This window comes from Myotis myotis, unplaced genomic scaffold, assembly GCF_014108235.1.
Source record: "Myotis myotis isolate mMyoMyo1 unplaced genomic scaffold, mMyoMyo1.p scaffold_m19_p_2, whole genome shotgun sequence".
In the NCBI taxonomy this organism is placed as follows: domain Eukaryota; kingdom Metazoa; phylum Chordata; class Mammalia; order Chiroptera; family Vespertilionidae; genus Myotis; species Myotis myotis.
The window spans coordinates 157814383-157835202 of NW_023416324.1; the positions used below are offsets into that span (position 1 = coordinate 157814383).

Below are 20820 nucleotides of genomic sequence, written 5' to 3' on the forward strand. Positions count from 1 at the left end.
GGGTTGTAGTTTTTCCCGAGACTTCAATTCTCTTCTAGCTGCAGTAAAGGAATTGATTTTCAGTTTATTAGGCCTTTCTCTTCTATATTTTAACCATTGAGTTTTGAGAATTTTACATTTTATTCTAGATAAATTTTCTAGTCCTTTGTTGGATATGTAGTTTGCAAGTATTTTCTTCCAGTCAATAGTGTGTCAAGACCCTTTTAATAGGGTCTTACATAGAGAAAATATTTTAAATTTTTATGAAGCCCAATTTATTAATTCTTTCATTATGGACCATACTTTTACATAAAATCTAAAAGTTTGTTGCTTAGTCCTAGTTCCCAAGAAGTTTCTCCTATTTTTTAAAAGTTTTATATTTGATATGTAAATGTATGCTCTGTTTTGAGTAAATTTTTGTGTAAGGTTTGAAGTGTAGCTGGAGATTTATTTTTGTCTCAGTAGATATTCAATTCTCCACTACCATTTGTTTACCTCTTTCATTCAGTTGCCTCACACATTTGTCAAAAGAATGTTGGATATATTAAGTGGGTTTATTTTTCTGTGTTCTCTTTCTGTTCAATTGATCTATGTGTCTATTCCTCTGCCAATGCCCCACGATTTTGGTTATTGTAGGTATATATTAGGTCTTGAAATTGGATAGACTGATGCCTCCTACTTTATTCTTCTTTTTCCCAAATGCTTTAGCTATTCTAGTTTCTGTGCCTTTTCATACAAATTTTAGAATAAGCATATCTACAAAAATGTATTTTCAGAGTTTTATAAAAGCATGAATTAACATTTTTATTATATTGAATATTAAAATCCATGAACAAAGTATATCTCTTAGATCTTTTATTTTTTCATGTGGGTTTTGTGGGTTTTAGCATATAAGTTATATAATTGCTTTTTATATTTCTGTCTCAGTATATTGTATTTTAAGTGATTTTAAATGGTACTGCACTTCAAATTTCAGCTTTCACATGTTTCATGTAAATATATAGAAATACAATTGAGTTTTATATGTTTATCTTTCTTATATGAGGAAATGTTGCTGAACTCATATTAGTTCTAAGAGATTTTTTATAGATTTCTTGGGATTTTCTAAGTAGACCATCATGTATGTCATTTGCAAATAGGGAAGTTTTCTTTCTCTTTGACCTACATGCCTTTATTTCCTTTCTTGCACTGGCTAGAACTTCCAATATTATGTTTAAGAAGAGTATTCTTCACTGCCTCCACCTTTATTGAGTTATAATAGACAAAAAAAAAAGAATGTCTTTAAATTAGACAGTTTGTTTTTCTTTTAAAAAATATTTTTATTGATTTCAGAGAGGAAGGGCAAGGGAGAGAGAGATAGAAACATCAATGATGAGAGAGAATCATTGATCAGCTGCCTCCTGCATGGCCCACACTAGGGATTGACCCCAAAACCCAGGCATGTGCCCCAACTGGGAATTGAACCATGACCTCCTGGTTTATAGGTCAATGCTTAACCACTGGGCAACACTGGCAGTGTCTGGTTTTCTTTTTTTATTGTCTTTATCTGATTTTGCTCTCAGGTTATCTTATCTTCATAGAATGAATTAGGAAGTTTTCTCTAGTGTTTCTGGAAAAGATTGTTAGAATTGCTAATTGTTCTTTAAATGTTTGCTAGAATTCTCTAGTGATGAAACCATTTGAGCCTGCAGATTTATTTCTTTTATGAAATTTAAAAATTATTAATTTTGCTTAATTGTTTCAGCACTAATCAATCTATTTCAGATTTGGAGAGATGGTCTAACCCAACCGTGGGCAAACTACGGCCCGCGGGCCGGATCCGGCCCGTTCGGCTGTTCTATCCGGCCCGCGGAGCTGAAAGAGCAGAGGGTTCTCTTGCTCTCCCCTCTGCTCCTTCACCAGCAGCAGTGTTAACATGGCAACGTCGGGAAACATGGCCGCAGCTCCTTCTTCTGAGTGGGCGGATTTATATCTGCCCATTCAGTAGAAGGAACAACCTCTCAATCTTCCAGAGGCTCCTTGTAATGCCAGCGGACGCGTCTCCCGACATCACCCTGGGAATGCGTAGACACATTATCATGGTGATGTAGGGAGACACGCCCCTGGAGAGCACCGTATCAGAGCCTTTCTGAGGTAAGATTAAGAGCTCTACTCAAACACAATTTTTTCCTGTTCCCACATTCTGTACATCACAATGACTTGTTAATAAAACAACAAAGACTTTCAGCTGTAAAAATGCGTGCTACAGGGCATTTGTGTTAACATGCACCACTGCACATTAGCATCAACGCAAACATGTTGGAAACCTGTGTACCCTGCATAAACCCTAGCTGCGCTGCATTGCAGTACTGCACCACACTGCAACGGCAGCACGGCTAGTGTGAACGAACCCTAATTCAGTGGGTTGAACAAAAAGATTGTATAGAAATGTGATGAGCCGTAACCGGTTTGGCTCAGTGGATAGAGCGTCAGCCTGCGGACTGAAAGGTCCCAGGTTCGATTCCAGTCAAGGGCATGTACCTTGGTTGCGGGCACATCTCCAGTGGGGAGTGTGCAGGAGGCAGCTGATCAATGTTTCTCTCTCATCGATGTTTCTAACTCTCTATCTCTCTCCCTTCCTCTCTGTAAAAAATCAATAAAATATATTTAAAAAAAAAAAAAGAAATGTGATGAACTAAAGATTTTATTACAAAATCGCTTAATTTCAGGGTTTCAGAAGTAATTGGACAAATGAAAAACTGAAAATCAAATGTTCATATCTAATACTTGGATGAAACCCTTTCCTGGTAATGACAGCCTGAAGTCTTGTACTTATGGACATCACCAGATGCTGGGTTTTCTCCTTTGTAATGCTCTGCCAGGTTGTCACAGTAGGGATGGATATATATAAATATCCTGCCATTTCCAGCTTTTAATAAGAAAAACTGTTGCAATGGGCATTTAAAAGTGGCACTTGGTTGTTTTTATAGAGTCCAGTGGATGCAATCTGACATTGATAATGGGCTCTTTCACACTATGTGCACTGCGGCTGTTTTTTGCAAGTAACGGAAGTGCTAGTGGTAACTACTGGTTACCCATGTTTTGCACTGCCCTAGCACCTCCCATACAAGTGTGTCTGGAAGACACAGCAATGTGCAGTTATGTGTGTTACCATAAACAAAGGGCCTGTGTGAAAGATACACAGGTTTCCTATGGAGGAAAAGGGTTGTTCTCTATGGTCAGGGTGTGCCTCTGTCCCATGTCTGAACTTTTTCAGATGATTTTGTTATATATATATATTTTTTAGAAGACCAAAAATGTTATAGTAGAGCAAATTTAATCACTTGTTTTTATACTTTACTGTCTTATTTTAGCAAAGAATTTAATAAGAGAACAGTACTGTTGGTTTTAGCCCAATATTAAACATGAGTGGACCAAAGAAAAGGAAAGTGGACAGTGAATGCCGAGTGTTTAAGAGGGAGTGGACAACAAAATATTTTTTCACCAAAGTCCGATCAATGCCGGTATGTCTGATATGCCAGGAAACACTTGCAGTCTTCAAAGAGTACAATCTCAGCCGTCACTTTGCCACAAAGCATGGCAACTATGCTAGCAAGCAGTCACCTCAAGAACAGGAGGCTACTGCACAGAGGTTGATGACTAAATTACAGGCTCAGCAAAATGTCTTTCACAGACAAACTGCAATTCAAGAGACAACTACCAAAGCAAGTTTTATGCTATCATTCAAATTAGCAAAAGCTAGCAAACCACTCTCTGAAGGCGAGTTTTTGAAAGAATGTATGAGAGAGACAGCAGGTCTCTTGTGTCCAGAGAGCAAAGGCAAGTTTGAAAAACTCAGCTTATCGCACAGGACAGTGACTCGTCGAGTGGAACTGATTGATGAAGACTTGGCCAGCAAGTTAAATAGTAAGGCAGAGTTCTTTAAGTTTTATTCACTAGCATTGGATGAAAGTAATGACGTAAAGGACACTGCTCAGCTCTTAATTTTTATCCGAGGGATTAGTGACAATTTTGAAATTATGGAGGAGTTTTTAGCCATGGAGCCACTGAAAGGAAAAACATGGGGAGAGGACTTGTATGACCGGGTGTCTACTGTCATCAAGAAAATGAAGCTACCATGGAGTAAACTTGCTAATGTCACGACAGATGGATCTCCAAATTTAACTGGAAAAAATGTTGGACTGCTAAAAAGAATTCAGGATAAAGTGAAAGAGGAGAACCCTAAGATGTTATTTTTCTTCACTGTATTATTCACCAGGAATCATTGTGCAAGTCTATATTACAACTTAATCATGTTGTTAATCCAGTCGTAAAGCTTGTTAATTTCATTCGAGCAAAGGGACTTCAGCACCGTCAGTTTATTAAGTTTCTGGAGGAAACTGATGCGGATCACCACGACTTACTTTACCACTCTCGTGTCCGCTGGTTGAGTTTGGGCAAAGTTTTCCGACGAGTGTGGGAGCTCAAAGAAGAGATTGGTGCATTTTTGAAATTAAAGGGGAAGTCTGACGAATTTACTGAGCTGAGTGACAAGAATTGGCTGTGTGACTTTGCATTGCTGTAGATATACTTTCACATTTGAATGAGCTAAATGTGAAGCTACAGGGAAAAGATCAGTATGTACATGACACGTACACTAATGTGAAAGCCTTTAAATCGAAGCTGATTTTCTTTTCCAGACTAATTTCAGACAAAGTCTTCACTCATTTTGCCACACTAGCCACACAGAAGGAGACCATCCAAAACGTGAAGAAATACAGCAAATCACTGGATGACCTGCATGCAGAATTCTGTCATCGGTTTTCTGATGTTGAAAAAATTTACCAGTCACTTCAACTGGTGGCCTGTCCTTTGTCACAAAACCCTGAAACAGCACCAGAAGAGGTGCAACTGGAACTCATCTATCTTCAGTCTGACTTTGTCCTAAAGGAGAAATTCAGCTCTCTTGAACTAAGAGACTTTTATGCTTCACTTAATGAAGCCACTTTTCCAAACATCCGGAGGATGGCACAGAAGATACTGGTGCTGTTTGGGTCAGCCTATGTTTGTGAGCAGACATTTAGCGTCATGAACATCAACAAAGCCCCTCACAGATCCAGCTTAACTGACGAATACCTCAGTTCTATCCTGAGAATAGCCACAACAAAACTAACTCCAGACTTTGATGCATTAGCTAAAAAAGGAGACCAACAACACTGTTCCCACTGAAGTTGATGTTTTAAAGACCAAAAACCTTTCAACCCAGTCTACATTGCCATCTACATCTACGTCCCGGGCATAATTTGGAAGTTGCACTAAAGAAAATGTTTAATTTACTGTTTATACATTTTGTTCTTTTCTATTTGTTTTAGTTTTAAATTATTTTATTATATTTAAGTTTAATTTGAAAGGCTTTTGTACCTTTCCTTTGCTAGGCAATTTTATTTTGCCTTTGCCATCTTCAATATAAGGTATGTTATTGTGCTATGATTCCTCCATTTTTTGAAGTTTCAAATTATAATAGTGTTTACATTCTTCTTGTTAAAATGTTTGAAATGAATAAAACTATTGAAATAATAATAATAAAAAAAGACCGTACCCTTTTATGTAATGATGTTTACTTTGAATTTATATTAGTTCACACAAACACTCTATCCATGCTTTTGTTCCGGCCCTCCGGTCCAGGGTAAGAACCCACTGTGGCCCTCGAGTCAAAAAGTTTGCCCACCCCTGGTCTAATCTGTGCTTTTTGAGGAACTGGCCCATTTTATTTAATTTGTCACATATACTTGTGTAGAATTGTTATCATCATGTTCAAGCTTGTATGATCAGTCATTCCTTATTTTAGTCTTACTATTGGTAAATTATCTTTTCTTTTTTTCTTGTCTGTCTTGCTGAAGATTTTTTAATTTCATTGAAATTTTCAGTGAAACTGCTTTTTATTTCATTGGTTTTTCTCTGTTGCTTTTCTGTTTTTAATATTTATTTCTGCTCTTTATTTTTTTCTTTTGTCTATTTGGTTTGAGTTTATTTTGCTCTTATTATTCTAAGCTCTTGAGGTGGGAACTTAGTTACTGATTTGAGACTTTTTCTCTTTTCTAATGTAAGTATTTAGTGCTATAAATTCTCTTTAGGCATTGTTTTAGCTGTGTTCCAAATTTTGATTTATTATATTTATAGTATCATTCATTTCAATGTATTTTTTTAAATTTCCTTGTGATGCCTTCTTAGTTTCATCAGTTAGAAGTGTGTTGCTTAGTTCCAAGTATTTGGAGATTTCTCTTATGCTTTAAAAAAAATTGATATCTAGCTTGATTCTATTGTCTTTAGAGAACACATTTTACATGACTTGAATTATTTAAAACTAGAGGCCTGGTGCACGAAATTTGTGCATAGGTAGGGTCCCTAGGCCTAGCTGGCAATCAGGGCCTATCGGGGCTATCTCACCCAGTCCTGATTGGCAGCCAGCTGCCAGGGCTGCCAGCTACCGGATGGGGCCTGCCAGACGGGGCCAAAGGGATGGGGGAGGGACCGTGAGAGGTTTGCTGGTCAGGGGGAGGGACTGGGGGAGATTGGCTGGCCATGGGAGGTTGGCTGTGGGAGCGCACTGACCAGGCAGCTCCTGTATTGAGCGTTTGCCCCCTGGTGGTCAGTGCGTGTCATAGTGACTGGCCAACTGATCGTTCTGGTTGTTCAGTAGTATTGGTTGCTTAGGCTTTTATATATATAGATTTGTTGAGGTTTGCTTTTTAGATCAGGATGTGGTCTATCTTGGTATATGTTTGTGGATGCTAGAAAAGAATACCTATTTCTCCCTAGTTGATCAGATTATTCTATAAAGGTTGATTAATTCCTGTTGGTCAGTAACTAGTGATTTATTCTTGCTTCCCACATGGCCTTCACTAACACAAGTCTATCATTCAGAAATTAAATATTCTATGAATTTTTTAAACTTCATTTTTATTATTGACACTATTACAGATGTCCTCATTACAACTCCCTCCCCTTGCTCACCTCAACCCAGCCCTCACATTCCCCTTCCCTCTGGCCAACACCACACTGTTGTCTGAATCTATGGGTTATACATATATGTTCTTTGGCTAATCCCTTCACCTTCTTTCATCCAGCCCTCCCTAACCCCCAACAGCTGTCAGTCTGTTTCATGTATCCATACCTCTGTTTCTATTTTATAAAGCTATGAATTTAAATAAAAGTAGAAAATATTATTTCTTTTGCTGTAGGAGAATGAGAATAAACTTCTCAGAGTTTTATTTGTTAGGAATTATGATCTTATTTTCTATGAAACTGCAGAGATTAGACTTATTTTAAAAGTTGTCTTATGTTTGGTATTTTACAACTAACTATAGACAAGAAAATTGAGCCAGTTTTTTTTTTTTTTTTTGTTTTTTTTTTTTTTTTTTTTTTTTTTACTGTTTGGTTTCTTGATTAATAGCCCATTAGTTCTGTGAATGAAATGAAACTAAATTTTTACTTATCTGTTTAATTTTGTCTCTTGTGTTATAGTTCTAGCTAGGTACAGATTGTACAAAATTATCAGATGCTTTTCTTAAAGAAATTTTAATTCTTTATCTTTTCTTTCATATGATTTGAGGGTTTTTTCATAAAAATTCCTAAGTATCAGTCTTTGACTTAAGATGCTGAGGGGATCTTAGGGTAGCTTATTATCATCATAATTATCAGCTGTTTTGGGGTGACTACATAGTGACAATGCATTACCCACACTATTAACTTACCAATTTAGGTTCTCATTCTGAAACTTGAGAGTAAGTAAGCAGCATTCAGCCACAGAACAGTGTTCCTTATAATGTAGTTTATAGATTATTTGTATAAGAATCACCTAGAGAAGTGCTTCTGAAACCATAATGTGTATATGACTCACCTGAGGTTCTTCATAAAATGCATTTTCTGATTCTGAAGTGGAACCTGAGATTCTAAGTCTACTAAGCTTCCAGGTGATATCCATGCTGCTGGTCTATAGACTTAATTCTTAATAGCAAGTACTGAGGATACTTGTTAAAATATTAGTCATATGTCCCATCCTATGGAGTCACAATTTGTGTAGCTGGAATCTGGGAATATGCATTTTAATGAGATATTTACTTATACTAAAGATTAAGAATTGTTATATAATTAAATGTTTTTTCTTCTTTTAAAAAATATTTTAATTGATTTTAGAGAGGAAAGGAGAAGAAGAGAGAGATAGAAACATCAGTACTGAGAGACAATCATCGATCGGCTGCCTCCTGCACTCCCCTACTGGGGATCGAGCCCACAACCAGGGCATGTGCTCTTGACACTCTATCCACTGAGCCAAACCAACTAGGGCCCTGTTGTCCTTTTTAAGAGTTATTAAAGAGCATGAGTAGGTCAAACTAGAAAGAGTGATGAAGATCTGAAGAGAACTCTGTTAAATGTCCAGATTTCATGTATAGAAGTTATGGTTGCCCTGGCTATGGAACAGGTTCCCAGAGTTGGCCAGAAAGTCCATTGTGAAAATGAGGCAGAACAAACAAACAAAAGGGAATAAGTACAGTGTATCTTTGACCTTATAAATTTTCTTTATATTACTTAGTTGCCAAGCATCTGAATAAAAAGTAGATAATTTATCATCTTGAGTAGACAAACTCTCTGACAACTCTGAAATTTATGTTTTAAATCTACCTAATTTGAACTGAACATTACTAAAAAAATAACAACAGCAAACAGCGTAGCTTGATAGAAAGATGGTAATTTTACAATCAAACAAGAATAGATTTAAATTCCAGTTTTGCCACTTATTAGCTGTCATTCCTAGACAAGTAAAAATAAATTTTTTTACCTTAGTTTTCCTCTTCGTAAAACAGAAGTACACATCTGACTTGTAGTGCTGTTTTCAGAATTAGAAATAATATTAGAGCCTAGGTTAGATACTTATTTAATAGTGGGTATTATCATTATGGTTTTTAACATTATACTGTTATTTATTCTATACTCTCACTAATAACTAAATGCTATTTGAGTTTATAGTAAATTTTATTGTTTATGTACTATCATTACATAGTAAGTTTAAGGAAAATTAATGCTATCATGCTGACCAGACATAAAGTTAGATATTGTAATTTTCTTTCTTTCAGAATTACTTACTGTCATCTACCTTTCCAGAGTAAATGGCTCTATGTTGGAACAGAAAGAGGAAATACACATATTGTAAATATTGAATCTTTCATTCTTTCTGGATATGTCATCATGTGGAACAAGGCAATTGAACTGTAAGTTTGGACTTGAATATCACTTTATTGACCTTAAATATTTCATATGGTTATGTAACATATAAAATTGTAGTTATTTGAAACATTATGGCTAATTTATGATTAATATGAGTGAAAAGTTCAGCCAAAATTATTAGAAAACATAAAGGCTTTTAAAAATAGATAGTAGTATTAACATATGATAATTTTAGAATTTCCAAACACTACAGGTAATTAACAGTATGTATGCAAAATTTGGTGATAAAATATTAATTCTAAAAGTTGCACATGGAAATAATTCCATTCCTTATTGTCAACCTTAGTATAGCCACTTCCATTGATAATGACTAGTGGATTATGGCCACATTTAGTTTTATGGAAAAATAATCATGATCAGTTCACATACAGGGTGGGGCAAACGTAGGTTTACAGTTGCAAGTACATGAGTTTATTCTTGTATTATTATTAATTTCCAGAGGCCCTGTGCACAGATTTGTGCATGGGTGGGGTTCCTCGGCATGGCCTGTGGCGATTGGGCCGAAACAGGAAGTCCAATGCTGCCTGCCGCTTCCCCTCAACCAGTCCCACTACGCCTGCGGTGGGCTTGCGCCCAGTCAGCCCTGATTGGGAGAGGCTTGCGCCACCACAGCAGCACTCACCAGCTATGAGCCCTGCATCTGGCGCCCATCCTAAGCGGGGTAGAAGCGGGTAGGACCTGATCAGCCCTCCGGGCAGGCAGTGGGATGCCCTTGCCAGCTTGGGATCAGGATCTGTCCTGCTGACATTTGCGCCGGTTGTCAGGAGCCACCTGGCATCTGCTTTTATATAGTTTCTTCCTTGTGAAGCATCTAGGGAGGGAAAGCAGCTGTGGTGCCCGAGGCCAACTTCCAGGAGGCCGGAGGCACTGTTGGGATCATGCTGGTGGCACTGGTCCATTGGTGCCTGGCCCATTCTCCAGAGATTGGACCTGTAGGACTACTGAGGGAGTGAGTGGCTGCTGCTGGGGTGGTAGGTCGCCAGGACAGGTTGGTCAGCTGAGCAGCACTCCTGCTGTGGGAGTGCACTGACCACCAGGAGGCAGCTCCTGCATTGAGTGGCTGCCCCCTGGTGGTCAGTGAGCGTCATAGCGGGAGCACGTCATAGTTTATTTTATATAGATTATATCACTTTCCATGCGGACAACTGTAAACCTACTTTTGCTCCACCCTGTACTTTTTAAAAAAAAATCCTACCCAAGGATATGTTGTACTGATTTTTAGAGAGAGAGAGAAACAGAAACATTGATGTGAGAGAGAAACATCAATCAGTTGCCTCCCAAATGTACCCTGACTAGGGATTGAACCTGCAACCTAGCTATGTGCCAAGACCAGGAATCGAACCCCCACCAACTGAGCCACCTGGCAGGGTGCCACCCTGTATTTTTTAATGCTGGAGCTTATTCTTCCTTTGCCTTAACATATTGTTATAGGTTCAAGGGAGAATAAATTTATTAATATTTTTATGTTGTGATGTATACAGCTATTTGGGTATATGGTTGATGGCAATTACCACTTTGACTTTGACATTGATATTTACATTTCTGCATATGTAAAATGTGAAATCCCCCATATGTGAAATTGCATGGAATTCTAAGCCATCTATTTGTAGTATGTACACAAACAATTTTCCTGGTTAATCAGAAAAACACATTTTCTTTAATAAATGTTTATGCTCTATACATATTAGTTTCTTAATAAGATAAAGTTTTTACTTGAGGCTGGCTCAAATAGGGTGGGGCAAAAGTAGGTTTACAGTTGTGAGTGCACAAGTTTATTCTTATATTCTTATTTATTAATTATTGTATTATTAGTGAGACCATGAGAATAGATGAGATTATGCATAAAGAGTACATAGGAAAGAGGTAGTAAACTAGTAGACAGTGAACCAATTCACAGATATGTTTGTTTGGCCATCAGACTATTTAAACATACCTGAATTATTAGTTTCTAATATTTAAAAATTGGTAGAGTAGAAATAAAAATTTAGATTTTCAGCTTTCATGAAAAACATTAATAATGAGACAGTCATAGTCCAGTATTCTTGCATGGTAGTAAGTAATCAACTGGAAATGAGTAACAACTATCCTTTAGTAGGTGGGTAATGTGCTATCCAGTTTAGCACTGCTTTTATTCAGCCTATTTAACTTGTTTGCAATATCTGCCTTGCTCCCGTGGGCCCTTGAATTCATGACCACATCTATACTAACAATATAAAAATATGTAAATTGACCATCCCTTCACAATGCCCACAGCCAATCAGGAGTGAGTATGCAAATTAACCCGACAAAGATGGTGGGCCTGTGGGCAGCATGTACGTGTACAGGCGCCCAGCAGCTGAGGGCGGGGTGGGATGCCCGCCTGCCAGAGCTACGCTGTGGGCATCCCCGGGAGCCCGCTCGCTCCGAGCCTGTGGCCAGCGTGCACGTGCACTGGTGCCAAGTGGCTGGGGTCCCGGGGACGCCACTGGAGTGTCCGGTCCTGTCAGCCTGGCCTGGGGGGCGGCTGGAGTTCCCAGTCCTTTTGGTTTCTGCAGTCCCTGGACTGGAAGCAGAAACCAAGAGCGCGGGGAGCACCAGGAATGCTGGGAATCATAGTTCTGGCGGCAGACGCATTGCGAGATCTCCTAGACCAGTGGTCGGCAAACTGCGGCTCACGAGCCACATGCAGCTCTTTGGCCCCTTGAGTGTGGCTCTTCCACAGAATACCAACTTCTGCTCATTGGCCACGAAGTTTCAGTCGCACTATACATGGGCGCCGCACATGGTATTTTGTGGAAGAGCCATACTCAAGGGGCCAAAGAGCCCCATGTGGCTTGCGAGCTGTAGTTTGCTGACCACTGTCCTAGACACTAGAGCAGGGGTGGGCAAACTTTTTGATTCGAGGGCCACAATGGGTTCTTAAACTGGACCAGAGGGCCGGAACAAAAGCATGGATGGAGTGTTTGTGTGAACTAATATAAATTCAAAGTAAACATCATTACATAAAAGGGTACGGTCTTTTTTTTTTTTAGTTTTATTCATTTCAAACGGGCCGGATCTGGCCCGCGGGCCATAGTTTGCCCATGGCTGCACTAGAGCAAAGTGAGCCTGGAGCAAGTTACTGTTCTGGGTGGGGGATGGAGGGAAAACAAAGGTGAGAGACATAAGTAAAGTCAGAGTGTCGAGGAAAAATTAAAAGGAAGATATCCTGCAACTTCTAGGAAATCTCCACCAATGGAGCAAAGAAAAAAAAAGGCCTCTATTACTCTGTGAGCACTAAACCAAACTGGGTTGGGGTCTCAGACGATTCGCTCATATGATTGCAGACAGACATAAACTCCTGGATTGGAGAGGGCTCCCCTGATTGGAGAGGGTGCAGGTCAGGCTGAGGGACCCATCCCCCATGCACGAATTTTGTGCACCAGGCCCCTAGTCTAATATGGAAATAGATGTCAGTCTAGGACAGAATACAAAGGAATACCAATATTTAAGATATAAAAACAAAGTCCACAAAGGAAACTATCAGGAACCATTGGGGTGAGTGGGAGGGTAAGAAATAAATTAGGGATACTTAGAATAATTACTGGGCATTATTTAGATAGACATTTATTATAAATTTAAGTTTATTGATAATTCTATCTAAAGTATTTTTATGGGATTTATAGAATCTGGATTATACAGATGCTTTTTTAAGAAGTCAATTTCTAAGGGCCATTTTTTCCCTTTGATGGGAAAAATACCTTTGGTATTTTCTAAGTTTTATTTTCTCACAATAAATTATATTTTTTTTATACTTAGAAAAAGTCATTACAAGTAGTGGAAATTTAATGCTAGATTATTTTCTGACTTGAGTGTTTTATAGAGTCTGAGAATCTAAATGGAAGTCTTGCACATAATCTAAGTGTTTCTCAAAGTGTATTTCAGTGATTTCCTTAATATGGTCAATGAAAAAGGATTCTAGGAATCAATAATTTTGGAAAATATTGAAAATTTGCAATGCTCATTTGCATATTATAGCCCTAAGAAGTTCTATAGAAGAAGAAAATATTTATCTCTGTTTAATTCAGGTTTTCCCAAGCTTTTTTTGATATGGAACACTATGTGAAATGCCTTATCTATTCACTAGTTTATTATGGAGTACACTTTGGTATTCATTGCTCCAATAAAACCCAAGAGACAGGGGTTTGTGGCTTATTGGGTATTATTAGTTCCAAGTGGATAATTGAAGGACATTGTTCCTTATCAGAGGCATTTATACTATAATAAAACACTGAATTTATATGTAAACTAGAGGCCCAGTGCAGGAATTCGTGCACCCTGAAAGGAACTGTGGGACGTGAAGCTGAGGTAGGCACAGGGGCGGGTCTTGGCCCATCTTCTGCGCCCCCGCCCGGCCCCTCCTGCTGCAGCCCCTGCTCCCCTGTTTGCTGGCAGCCCCGCTCCCGCCACTTCCGCTCCCACATGCTGAGGGTGCTGGCCCCGCTTGCACCCGCTGATGGCACCAAGCGATTGGGGCTGGCGCCGGGCGCTGGCAGTGAGTGTGAGCGGTGGCTCTGGTGTCGGCAGCAGGTGTGAGCGGGGTCAGCGCTGGCAGCAGGTGTGAGTGCCGGGCGGGACTGCAGCATGCGGGAGCAAAGAACTTTCAGTAACCACCAGAGGCTCACCCAGATGACGGCGACCAGAGCCCTGCCTTGGTCTGGTGTTCCCACTCACCTGCTCCACCATCCCGCCAGGGCTGATGCCCACCATGTTCCACACACACCCCCTGGTGGTCAGCACACATCATAGCGACCAGTTGTTTGATTGTTCCAATCGTTCCGCTGTTTGGTCTGTTTGCATATTAGCCTTTTATTATATAGGCTAATATATCTGCTAATAGCCCTATAAGCTTTTTATAAAGCCCTGTTTAATTTCTTCCTGCATATATTCTAGAATCAAATAGTAACTCTTACTTAGTTATTCCAGTGATTTATTTACACCAGTCATAATACATACTATTTATTGGGTACTTACTATGTTTTGACATTATATTAGGTGCTATACATATATTCTAATCCTCACAATTATTCAGTAGGATTAGTACTACTACCTCCATTTTTAGATGAGAAAAATTAGGGGAAAACCACCAACAAAATATCTATTCCTTTTAGTCACTCTGGGGAGTTAGTATCTGGTGAACTTGGAGATACTTAATTTGTCATTTTTCTCTGATTCCAGTTTCTAAAATTTAAATCTTTATTGTTTTGCGAAGAATCTTTGACGATTTTCATGTGTTGTTAAGATATAAATTACACGCGCTGGCCGGTTTGGCTCAGTGGCTAGAGCATTGGCCTGCGGACTCAAGGGTCACGGGTTCGATTCCGGTCAATGGCATGTACCTTGGCTGCGGGCACATCCCCAGTGGGAGGGGGTGCAGGAGGCAGCTGATCGATGTTTCTCTCTCATCGATGTTTCTGACTCTATCCCTCACCCTTCCTCTCTGTAAAAAATCAATAAAATGTAAAAAAAGAAAAAGAAAAAAAGAAATGAATTACAGCTATATCAGTATAATCATAATAGAATTGATCTGGCACACTTAGTTCATTGAAGAAAGGATGTGGAAAAGTGAGCAATAATAAATCTGTGGTCATTATCAGCTCATGTCATATTTTACCATGACATAATCACATTCAACAATGATCTAAGTTAAAGTAGGAAATATAAAAGAAATATGCCAGATATCATAGTAGAATAAATTTAAAGTCATATTGACAGAGCATAGAACTCTTTAATAATATGCTCTTAGACTCATAATGATCTGTTATTGATTACCCTAGGTAGCCAGATAAATGAGTCATAACAATGAACTTGGTTTTCCTAGTTGGCCAGTTTTCTGTATGCTAGCTATCACTAGAAAGAGTTTTCTTATAAATCTGTATTTTTTGTAGGAGATTTTATATCAAAAGAAAATTTTAAATCAGGTATGCACTTTGCACTTTGGTTGAAGCAAGTTTATAGCATCAGCCTTGTGGCTTTGCAAGTTGTTCTTTGTCTGTATAGGTAAAAGTTTAATTTCAAACTTTCAGAGGCCCAGATTTGGTAACAAATACATAAGATAATACAGAATCCCATTGTTTTGTAGGTGTATGTTCTTAAACATGATTTTTTTTTAAAAAAAAAACCCATGCCTCCTTTAATAGAGTAAGTAGGAGAGAGAAAAGCAATCTTAAAGTAAAACAACCCAAAAGTTAAGTGAATCTAAGCTAAACTCTAGAATATTAAGAGTGTATTCCAGTATAATCTTAATTTTTTTCCAGTTTCTAACAGTATGGTGTTTTAATGTTTATTTTTTAATTACTGTTTTAAATTGATTTAACAGATCCACAAAGACTCATCCAGGTCCAGTTGTACATTTAAGTGATAGCCCAAGAGATGAAGGGAAAGTGAGTATTACAGTGTTATTCTTGCATTTATTTTCCTCATTCTTAAATAAATATATTACTTGCTATTATTTAATATCTAACATCTCTAGCACAGTTCATGGCATTCACTTTAATTTAAAATTAAAATATGTTGATTGAAATGTTTAATAAACTAAAAATGACAAAGGTTTCATCAGAGAAGTGAAAAATATAACAGAGAATAAAATAACTGTAAATAGATGAAGAGAGAAATAGTGATCTGGAAGATAGAAGAAAATATCTAGACTAAAGCATGATGAGATAAAAGGATGAAGAGCATTTGGGACATAGTCAAAATGTGTAATATCTGTGTAATTACAGTCATAGAAGAACAGACATAATGCGATAGCAGCAATATATGAAGAGTGAATGAATGATGATTGTCTAAAACTAATGACAGATATTGAAATCTAAGATGTACTATAGACATAAAGCAGGCTTACCAAAATGTGAAGTTCACATATGCATATCAAAGATAAAGAGAAAAGTCTTAAAAGAAGTCACAGTATAGAAAAACAGAAAAAGCAGACTAACAGCAGAGATCTCAACAGAAAAATTGGAACTGAGGACAAATGAGTGATAATATCAAGGTTCTGGGGGAAAAAAGCAACTGCTTACACAGAATTCTATACTCTACCAAAAAATTATTAACAACATATGATGATATTATTGCAACTTAACATAATTTTCAAGAATTTATTAATAGAAAATGTACTCTAGTGAAAAAACTAAAGGAGTTCTCTAAGAAAATAAAATTGATCCATTTTAAAAGAACAGAGAAGAGGAGTAAAGAAAAACAAACATGGATAAATATAAGGGACTGTTAGATACAAATAATAGTAATGAATTCTGGGAGTGTAAATACAAGTTAAAAATAGGTCAAAAGTTGGTATGAAATCAAATGAATTAAAGTTCTAAGGTCTTTATAACTTCCAGAAAGTAGTACAAGTACTAATTTATATTATAGTTTGATGAGTCATGGAAACATTTTGTATTCTTGTGGTAACACTAGAAAAATAAAAATATATTTCTAATGGATAAGTTTATGGAGTAGGGACACTGCAATAATAAGTACTTAGAAAGGAAAGGAAATAGTAACATTAAATAGATGGCACAAATATAAAACAGGTAGATTTTTTCTAAAATATCAGCAATTATATTAAATGTAAACAGATTAAATAGGCTAAGGGACAGTAATTTGCAGATGTGTCAAAACATATTGTTACAAGAGACACTTTAAACTTAAGGATATAGAAACATTTAATGTAAAGGGATCAGAAAAGATAGCATAGAAACCCTAAGCAAAGAAAACTAGCTATACTAATATCAAAGTAAATGCCTTAATTCAGGTGTTATAACAAAAAATACAATAGACAGGATGGCTTAAACAACAAACATTTTTTTCTCATAGTTTTGGAGGCTGGAAAGTCCAATATCAAGGCACCAGCAGACATGGTATCTGTTGAGGGCCTGGTTTCTAGATGGCTTTCTTCTCACTGTGTCCTCACATGGTAAAGAAGACAAGAGAGCTGTTGAGTCTTTTTTATAAGACCACTAATCCCATTTATAAAGGTTCCACTCTCATGACCTAATAACCTCCCAAAGGCCCCACTTCCTAAGCCATCACCTTTAGAGTTCAGATTTCAAGATATGATTTTTAAGAGGACACAAACATTTCAGATCAAGTATGAAGGCAGGAAAAAATATGACCCATAAAACATGTTTCAATAAATTTCATTTTTATAGTTCATAAAAGGAGACCTAAAAGCAAGAACTTTTTCTAAAGAGAAGATTTTGTAATACTCAATTCAACAGGAGAAGTAATAACCCTCAATTTGTATATGTCTAATAATATAGCTTCATATTGTATAGGCAGTACTTCCTTTGCATGGTACCATGTTAGCTGAAACATGCATAACTGAACCATGTTTTTGTTTTCCATGACTCCTTAGTGGGTGAGTGTAATTTGACAGAACTAAAAAATATAAAGCAAATTTGACAGAACTAAAATGAAAAATACCCAAATTTGCAAATGTAGTTGAAGATTTTAATACACATCTCTGAGTCACTGAAAGAATAACCAAAATAATAATAATAATAGTAGTAGTAGTAGTAGTAGTAGTAGTAGTAGTAATAGAGGACAAAGAAAATTTGAACAACATGATTAACTAATTCAACCTAATTGATGTATGTAGTACATTATACCCAATACCTGCAGACTACACATTATTTTCTAAGTGTACCTGGAATATTTACTGAAGTTGTACATTTGTTGACCCCTAAAACATGTTTCAATAATTTTCAGAACATTAAAATAATGCACAATATATTGTGTTAACCACAGGATAATTTAGCAAGATTATCAAAGATAAATAGGAAACCTCTTAACTACTTAGTAATTAAGCACTCTACTTCTGAATAACTTATATGTCAGAGAAATCAGTATTGAAATTAGAATATATTTTTAATTATACTAGAAATGTGATAGAGTAAAACTCGTGGACAGTAGCTAAAGCTGTGCTTAGAGGAAAATTTATACATTTTTATTACATTTAATTAAATTTAATTAAAAAGTGAAGAAAAGCTGAAAATCAATGATCTTAGTGTAAAGTTTGAAATATAATGAGTTAAACTCAAAGAAAGTAAAAGATAGATAATGATAAAGATGTGATGGTAAATTTTATGTGTTAACACAATTGAGTCATAGGGTAACCAGAGATTTGGTCAAATATTATTCTGGATGTTTCTGTGATGGTGTTTTTGAATGAGATTAACATTTAAATCAGTCCAGTAAAGCACATGGCCTCCCAAATGTGGGTGAGCCTCCTTCTATCATTTGCCTGAATAAAACAAGACAGCTGACCTTCCTCTATGGCAGTGGTTCTCAACCTTCTGGCCCTTTAAATACAGTTCCTCATGTTGTGACCCAACCATAAAATTTTTGTTGCTACTTCATAACTGTAATGTTGCTACTGTTATGAATCGTAATGTAAATATCTGATATGCAGGATGGTCTTAGGTGACCCCTGTGAAAGGGTCGTTTGACCGCCAAAGGGATCGCGACCCACAGGTTGAGAACCGCTGCTCTATGGGAAGAGAATTCCTCCTGCCTTATTGCTTTCCAACTGGGACATCAGCTTTTTTCCTACCTTCATACTTGATCTGAAACATCAGCTCTTCCTGGATCTCAAGCCTGCTGGCCTTCAGGTTGGAATTACACCTTCAGTTCTCCTGGTTCTTCAGACTCAGATGGAACTATACCACTGGCTTTCTGGGTCTCCAGTTTGCCAGCTCACCCTGCAGATCTTGGTACTTGTCAGCCTCTATAATCATGTAAGCCAGTTCCTTATAATATCTCTTACTGTATATACATCCTACAGGTTCTGTTTCTCTGGAAAACTCTGACTGATACAAAATATGAGAACAGATATTAAAATAAATAGAAAAAAATGTAGTACATTAGTAACATCAAAAGTTGATTTTGTGAAAATACTAATAAAATTGATGCCTCTCTGGCAAGCTGATCTAGAATTGAAGAAAAAAAGTACAAAGAACACAACCAATTTGCATTCATCTCAGAAACACAAAGGTGTTTTAACTTTTCATAGTCAATATCATATCCACATTAACAGAAATAAGGAGAAAATTTATTACAATAAAAGGAAGCATTTTAGTTCAACTTCCCTTCACGATAAATAAAAATCTCTTGTAACATTAGGACAAGAAAAGTAATTAATATAAACTTCACTTATTTACCCAAAACTATGAAAATATCCTCCTTAATGGTGAGTTAATGGAATGTTTTCCTCCTGTAATAAGAAATGATATAAAGATGCTGATTATATACATCTTTTATTTAACACTGTGCAGCTACTGACAATATTAGTTGTTGAAGAAGGTGAGAAGGAATTGAAGCGCTGATATGCAGCTTTTGGAAATGAAAACTGGTATAATTAATTTGGAAAACTGCTTGGCACTATTAATTAAAGTTAAACATACTCTTACCCCATGAGTAAATATGGATAAGTATATATCTGACAGAAATGCATATATGTGTTCACCAAAAGGCATTTACAAGTTTGTTCATAACAACATTTACATAGCCTGTAAAATGAATAAATTGTGGGGATAGTAGTTACCTTTAGAGAAAGAGGATGAGGATATTGACTGGGTAAGGGTGTGAAATAGGCTTCTGAGTGTCTCGTATTGTTTTTCTTCTATTTCTTGTTTTTCCATTATGTTTCTTGACTTGGTAGTATTTTCTTAAGTATGTTCACTTCATCATAATTCATTAAAGATATATCTATAACTTGTGTACTTTTCTCTGTACGTCAATGAAAATATTTATTAAAATACTAGAGGCCTGGTGCATGGATTCGTGCACCAGTGGGGTCCCTTGGCCTGGCCTGTGCCGTCTTGCCATCCAGGACCCCTCGGGGGATGTTGGATAGCTGGTTTTGGCCGGATCCCTGCAGGCCTGATCCAGTCAGGAGGGAGCCCGATCCTGTGCATTGAACAAATGTTCCCTGGTGGTCAGTGCATGTAATAGCAATCGGTCAACCGGTCGTTTGGTCGCTCAGGCTATATATATATATATATATATATATATATATATATATATATATAGACTAGAGGCCTGGTGCATGAATTTGTGCACCAGTGGGGTCCCTTGGCCTGGCCTGTGGGATCAGGCTGAAACCGGCTCTCTGATATCCCCCAGATTGCGAGAGGGTGCAGGCCAGGCCAAGGGACCCCACCAGTGCATGATCAGGGCCAGGTAGGGACATGAGAGGTTGGCCAGCTGGGGAGAGATCATGGGAGGGCTCCAGGGCATGTCCAGCCTGTCTTGCTCAGTCTTGATTGGCCGGACTCCAGCAGCAAGCTAACCTACTGGTCAAAGCATTTGCCCCCTCTCCCTCCGGTAGTCAATGCACGTCATAGCAAGCAGTTGAGTGGCCTTAGCATATCATTAGCATATTATGCTTTGATTGGTTGAACAGATGACCGTATGACCGGACACTTAGCATATTAGGCTTTTATTATATAGGATTCCCGACAAAAGAAATAAATAAAAATGAATTAACTCACACTTCCTTATGTATATATGTATGTATATGTTAAATATATAGAATCCAAGATCTCATTTAATGGGGGAAAC

At 37.4% G+C, this 20820-nt stretch overlaps 1 protein-coding gene across 1 annotated transcript in view; it reads left to right on the forward strand.

Moving 5' to 3' along the window:
- The window catches only part of STXBP5L (syntaxin binding protein 5 like), a 223949-nt gene that overhangs the window by 43266 nt on the left and 159863 nt on the right, over window positions 1-20820 (forward strand). Inside the window, exons 6-7 of the mRNA XM_036351923.1 lie at window positions 9093-9227; window positions 15581-15644. Of these exons, the coding sequence (XP_036207816.1) occupies window positions 9093-9227; window positions 15581-15644 (199 nt within the window). The remainder of the gene's footprint in view (window positions 1-9092; window positions 9228-15580; window positions 15645-20820) is intronic.